General features: G+C 54.2%; 1 protein-coding gene across 1 annotated transcript in view; it reads left to right on the forward strand.

The window, feature by feature from the left end:
* The window catches only part of LOC141951601 (fer-1-like protein 4), a 40023-nt gene extending 37853 nt beyond the window's left edge, over positions 1–2170 (forward strand). The window contains exons 43-44 of the mRNA XM_074888085.1: positions 606–706; positions 1238–2170. Coding sequence (XP_074744186.1) covers positions 606–706; positions 1238–1418 — 282 coding nt within the window. The 3' untranslated portion in view covers positions 1419–2170. The remainder of the gene's footprint in view (positions 1–605; positions 707–1237) is intronic.
* The last annotated feature ends 4739 nt before the right edge of the window (positions 2171–6909 follow it).

A 6909-nucleotide genomic window follows, 5' to 3' on the forward strand; every position in this document is an offset into this window, starting at 1 on the left:
GGCAGCAATGACCCAGCTGCCCAGGACTTTGTGCAAGGTGCTGGAGACTTGTCCCATCTGCTGCAAACCCAGCACTTCATCTGCCCAGCTGTGGTGACATGCAGGGGGCATCCAACTTCATGTCCTCCTCTGAGCTTCCCATAGAGCAGTGCTCAGTGAGGGGAGGAAAGCAAGAGGCACATGGCTCCCTATCAACCAGACAGGACAGCAGCAAAAGCTTGTCCTAGGGTCTTTGCCTTCCCCAGACAGACTTTCCCAGGGCAGACTCACTGCTGATGGCCCTGCTATTGGACTGTTGTTTGTCCCCAAGGGTGAGTTTTGCTCAGTGCCAGTGTGGGAAGCTGCAGACAAATCCAGGCAACTGGGGGGTGCATTACAATACAGTGTCTTGTCTGAAAAACAGTTAGTTTCTGGCCAGGCCACAGTTTCCACTGGCTGCAAAGTGAGAGACTGTATAGCTAATGCCTAGAGCAAAAACTTAATTGCTCTGGGCATCTGTAAATGGAACTGGGAGAAGAATACTCAGTCCTGGCAGGGCATGTGGTCAGCAGGCTGCTCTGCAAAGCAACATGTGTGGCTGTGGCTCAGACACGTTCCCCCTCCAGGGTAAGGTGGAAGCGGAGTTCCAGCTGCTGACTGTGGAGGAGGCTGAGAAAAGTCCTGTTGGTTTGGGCCGAAAAGAGCCTGAACCCCTGGAAAAGCCCAAGTGAGTATCTGTGTTACCACCTTTAACATGGATGGGCAGTGCTGTGTTTTCAGCAGCTCTTTGTGTGGGGATGGGGAGCACCTGCTTGTCAGGAAGCTGAGAGCAATCACTGAGGCCCTGGGCAGTGGGGCCTGCAGGACTGGGGCTGCCAGGGCTTCCCAGAGCTTGAGGGGGTCCAGCAGGACTTGTAGCTACAGCATCTGGGCCAGGGCTGATCTCAGTGAGGTACTCAAGGCGGCTATGCCTTAACATTGCTTGTACAGAAGGGCAGCTCTGGTTTAACCACATGAACACACCTGTTAGCTACATGGGTGCAGAACAGCTCTGCAGGGGCTGTCCTGAGGCTCAGGTCCTGTTGTCTCCAGCAATTTCACAGGCACTGTAGTTCTTGCAGCACCTAGGGTGATCCTGCCTGGAAGCAGCAGGAGAAGCTCGCAACCCATGAGGGTGTCAGGGCACCGAAGAAGAGGGGCCAAGGTACTGCTCTGTGGGTTGAACCTGTGCTTATCTCTTTTTCCTTTCCTGTTCCAGCCGGCCAAAAACTTCTTTCAACTGGTTTGTGAATCCCATGAAAACCTTTGTGTTCTTTATCTGGAAGCGTTACAAGAAATACATCATTGTGCTGTTCATTGTTGCTCTTCTGACCATCTTCCTCATTCTTTTGATCTACACCATGCCTGGATACATTAGTGAGAAGATCATCAATGGTTAAATGCTCTTCAGCACAGGACTGCTCAAAGACAGGGGTGATTATTGCAGGAACTGAGACTGGACCAGAAAGTTTAAGGAAATCCTGCAGGTGCAGAGGCAACCTTCAGAGTGAGAGACCTGCAGAAGTGGCCTCCTTTGGGGGAGTCATTTTTCATGCTAAGTATCCATGAGATGCTAAGAAACCAAGTAACCAACCTACTAAATAAGGCAAACTCCTTGAAGGACAGTTACAGCTTTGGGAAGAAAATTGTTCTTTGTGGGACTGGTGTGGGAGGGTGGGAAAACAGGGTCTGCTGGGGCTGTCCCCACTGACATGGCAGCTGAAACCAGCTGTTGCCATTGAGAGTGATTCTGGCAGAGATGGGGACATACAGAGCCATCCATGCCCTGGCTTGACAACACTTGGCACTCCCCAGGTTACCTGAAGAGTTCAAAACACACTGTACGGGGGGAAGGCAAGTCTGGTGTAGGGTCCAGGTGGAGGTAAGCCCTGGAAGACCTTTGAATGGGCCTCCCCAGAGAGAACGACAGAGCCAAGTTAGCCATGAGCTTCCTGCCGTGCCAAGAGCCCAGGAACAGCTCTTGGAGTCGGCTCTGGACATGGTAGCACTCCCTGGGACACGGACTTTCTGGTTGTCACTCCTTACAAGCTGCTTAACAGCTTTTCCTGTGTGTGCTGGGTTGGATTCGGGCTTGCTTCAAACTTCATTTTGGCTCTTCATTTCCACAGAAATAAAAGCTCCTTGGCCCCTCTCTCTGATGCTGCTTGTGTTTTATAGCTGCTTTCTGGAGCTGGAGGCCAGCCTGCTGCAGGCAGTCCTCGCTGGTGCTCCTTCCTCCCAGATAGCACAGTGCTGGGACATTGCCATGGGGTTGTCAGCATGAATCTGTATTGTGGTGTTGGGCTGATGTAAATTAAATGAGACTTGTTCTCAGCACGGTCTCTGGGTGCCCCAGGGTTCCTGTCTTCTGCACAGACAAGCCCTGACGTGATCTGATCTCAAGTGGAGGTGCTTCAGCCCTGAGCTTTGACAGGACAGATTCCTTCTGAGGGGTCTCATCCCAGTGCAGGACATGATGCTCAGAGGGACCATTGCGTTTCCAAAGAAATCAACTGACGACAGGGTTTTATAGTGAAAATAGCTGACTGTCTTTTGAAAGGGGCAGGAATAGAGTAAGTTTTGGGGAGAAAACTACTTGGGCAGAGCCAAGTAGGCACATAAGCAGCAGGTGAGGACTCTGGCTGGAGCTGAAGACAGGTGTAAGTGTGGGGCAGACGTGGTGCTCCCCTAGGGGGGCCGGGGTTCAGCTGCAGGGTGAGATCCCCAGAATGGCAAAGGGTAAGCCCCCTCTGCCCCCAGGGTCCCTCAGGCTGTAGGGGAGAGAAGCAGGCTGGAAGGGCTCAGGTCCTGTAGCACCTGTGTGGGGCTGGAGCAGGGCCTTGGGGTGCGGCAGCGCTGCTCCCACTGCTGCGTCACCCCCAGCTTTTCTGCAGGGCTGTTGAGTGGGACGTTGCCTTCGCAAATGGTGCCTGGTGCACCCCAGCAATGACCAGTGCACCCCAGCACACCTAGTGCACCTCAGCGGTGACCCGTCCATGCCAGCAAGCTCAGTGCACCCCAGCATGCCCAGTGCACAGCCTCAGGCAGCTCCTCGGCTCTTGCAGCCATGCTCAGCCACATTTTCCACTGCACCTCCAGGCTGGGTCTCCCTGTGACTCAAAGTGTGTCTGCCTCAGGCTTCCTCAAAATATTTCACCTTATAATTGCAGGATTTGTGTTCGTGCTGCTGTGTGCCTGGGTATGCGGGTGTGTGTCTGTGTGCACACTGTGGGGGGTATCTGTCTGTTTGGGGTGTGGGTGTGCAAGGTGAGGGGCTCCCTCCTGCCCTCGCTGCTGGCAGCAGCGTGACCCCAGCCCCCAGCCCAGCCCCGGCGCGACCGCGGTTACAGCCAGCAGTTCCCCTTCCTGGCGCCACCTCGCCGCAGCACCATGGCGGCCCTCATCTCAGTGTGCGACTTCGTGCGCCAGGCGCAGGAAGACCTCAGCTCGCCCACCACCTCTGCATTTGCCAGCCACATGGGCCGCTGCAAGGCCACTGCCAACAGCCTAGAGGAGGTGAGCAGGGGTGGGGGGCCGCAGGGGTGCACCCTGAGGGGTTGGGAGGCCCATGCCCATTGTGGTCCCGCAGGATCTGCACCCTAGTTCAGGCATCACCGTATCATTTGTCACCATGAGCGGAGAGTGGTGCGAGCTTATTTGGGTGTCTGCAAAACACTCAAAACAAAGATTTGGCAAAGGCTTGTGGCAGGTCGTGGTGGTCGGGTGACAGGTGTCAGTGGGTGAGGACAAGAGCAAAGGGGGAGAGGTTTGTGCAGGAAGGCTGTATCTTGTACCAGGCTCACATCGCATGGTAAGGAGAGGATAGAACCCTTTGACCAAGCATCAAACTAAAAGCAAAACAAAAAATTAAAGGACATTTTTGGAAGTGGCAGGATAGTTTCCTCGCTTGCCCAGAGTTAAGCTGTGCGATGCCTTGCTGTGGGATATTCAGAGGCCAAATGCGTGAGTAGTTCCAAAAATTCAGAGACAGGGTGAGAGCTGGCTGCTGAGCGCAGCATCTGGTGTAAAATGTATCTGGACCAAATGCCTTTGCTTTCTAACCGATGGCAAAAGCCAGAGGACCATGATAGGCATTGTCAGGTGCGGTGCTGGGGGTAAAGGGGCTGCTGCATGCTGCTGGCACATGAGGGAGTGAGCAGCAGAGCTCGATGCCCTGGGGAGACCATGAGTGAGGGCAAGGCCAGCTCAGTGGAGGGTCCAGGCTTCCCATTGAGAGCATCCCACTGCCCACCTAGACCTGCCTTGGGACTTAGCTCAGAACTGTGGCCAGTATCATGTAACCATCATGCTGGCCTCTTCCTGGGCAAATCAAGGTCCTGACCCCCCCATGGAAAATATCCATGAGATGTTGCCACTGCAGCGGGGCTCTCTGCATGGTGGTCCAGAGGTGTCTGAGCCTCTTGGTGCCTCCTCTTGGTAGGTCTGGTAAATGTGCTGGGAGCAACGAAACTGCACCATCACCATGTCACCTCTCATTATTTTGTAGTCTCAGCAGAAGAGTCTGTGGGCTGTGACTGCTGCACTGCCCTGAAGTCCCCCGGTGCCTGCAGGCTTGGAGCAGATGGGGAGCTGTGCTCCTGTAGACTGTTTTGTCAGTGGTGGTCACTGAGGGTTTTTTCTTCTCAGGCCTCTGGAGGCCAGGACTTGCTCAGGAGCCTCTGGGCATGGGGCAATTTCCTTGTGTTGCTTAATTTTCAACTGTTACTCTGTCACTTGCACCCCAAGAAAAGCTAAAACATCAGTCCTTTAAAACGGAGCTGCTACATCAGGAAGCTGTGGTTAGAGAGAAACGCTGCTGAACTTGTTCGTGTCTGCATATCCCCTGGCCTGGGACTTGTGTGTCAGAGCAGACATAAAACTCAGGACACGCTCTCACGGCTGTGCGGCAGCAACACCCAGCATAGTCTGCAGGGGATCTGCTGCAGTGAAAGCAGGGAGCGATGGTGGCCAGGCAGCAGCATTTGTGTAAGCCAGGAGACACGGGGAGGTGATTTCATCTCTGGGTGCAGATCAGGGCTGGACTGAGCAGATGGTGAGGGGAAATTCCAACATCGGGGGTTATCCCCAGTTGCTGTTGCTTGGGTGTTGGTGTCGGCAGGAGCTGCCTGTCCTGTCCCCTCTGCGTGCATCAGCACTGACCTGTGTCTTGCTTCCTCCCTGAGACCGACACGTTCTCACCATGCAGTCAGGTGAGGCTGACCTGGCTCTCACCTGGGACTTAATTCCTCCTGACCTGTGCAGTAGCTCAGCTGCCACCTCTGTGCGCTTTCACTGGGAGGAAGACTCTGCTGCTGGAGAAGGGCAGCTGGGAGCTGAAACTGAAATGTAAAAATAAATTAGTTGCAATATTTTAGCTGTGACTTAATGAACTACTGGTGTGCATGGCCAAAAGGTGAAGTGAATGCTTGGTCTCCACCCTCTTTAAATGCAGCTTGGATGTCTTTCTGGAGACCGCTGAGTCCCACACAGGGTATAGGCTCATGCAAGGTTGTCTTGTGTTAATGCCACGTCTGTGCAGATGATGTGAACTGACGGTCCCTCCCAGTCTGACTCTTTCTGCACTCTTGAAAACTAGTGAGAAGGGAGAAGCGTGCTGTGACCCCAGCACCCTGGAAATCACAGTCAGGGATGAAAACATCTAGAAGAGCTGGAACCACAGGATCTCACCTCTGAAAAGCAGGTGCTGGTGACTTCTTCAGTGGTTCAGCCAGCAACTTTTATTGATGGTGTAGGGAACATTGTACAGCAAAGAGTCTTAGTGCATCAGCAGATTCATGCTTGTAACAGAGAGCAGCACCAGCAGTAAACACAGGAAGAGCCCATCCTTGAGCAAGGAAAGCCGTGGCACAGTGTGCGCTGAGCCTGGCAGCGGTGTGGGCAGCAGAGGGAAGGAGCGCTGAGCTGCAGGAGAAGGACATCAGCCAGTTTTCCACCATTGGAGGCAGGTCCCCAAAGCTTCACACAGGTCACACAGCTCGGCTGAGTGCAGAACCAGATCCGTGCCTGCAAGGCAAACAAACGCAGGTAGAAGTACAGGCAGGGAAGGGAGCTTGGGGTTTCCTGTGCCAAGTGCCAGATATGTAATTTCCTGCCTTGTGGCCAGCAACTGTACTTGTACACACTTCACGACCCTTGAGGGGGGTGCTGCCTCTTGCAGCCGGGCTCACTGGATGGAGAGAGCCTGAGGAGGTGGACGTGCCTGTTGGTGATGACCTCTGGGATGCCATGGCGCAGTCTCACCCTGGTGTTGCTCCTCTGAAGCAGGGAAGCCTCCTGGCCTGAGAGCATTGGCCCAGCAGGCAGGGAACAGTCCCAAAGGTGTGGATGGGTCATTTGTGGACCAAGGTTACACCTTCAGGGAGGGAATTTTCAGGAGAAAGGAAGAGGAAGGCCACAGATGTGGGAGGTTTGAGCATCTGTGTGTGGAGAGCAGAATCACAAGGGGCCTGGGCAGGCTCCAGGGACATTTTGGGAAGGAGGCATCTGTCCTGATCAAGGTGGGTCCCAGCAGAGGAGGTGAGTGAGTGGGAGAGAGGGTCTGGAGACCACTAGGAGGTTGGAGATCAGGGTCTCAGTGGCAGCAGGCTCCAAATTGCTCCCCACCAGTGCCACGTACAAGGGCAGGCAGGGAAGGGAAGAGGTTGAGTCTGATTATGTGGCTAAAAAACTGCTGTAGTGTTGAGGAGATGAGACATCTGGACTGGGAAAGCTGACCTGGTGGAGTCTCTGCAAGGGAGAGGGGCTTCACCTAAGCCAAAAGGGCTTCACCTGAAGAAGGATGAAGGGATGCCTAAGGTTGGCGAGGTGAATCCCACATGCAATGGCTTAGATAACTGCAGGGAGCTATGGCCCAGGAGGTGACTGCACCTG

Source organism: Strix uralensis, chromosome 18 (assembly GCF_047716275.1).
Source record: "Strix uralensis isolate ZFMK-TIS-50842 chromosome 18, bStrUra1, whole genome shotgun sequence".
NCBI classification, from domain to species: Eukaryota; Metazoa; Chordata; class Aves; order Strigiformes; family Strigidae; genus Strix; species Strix uralensis.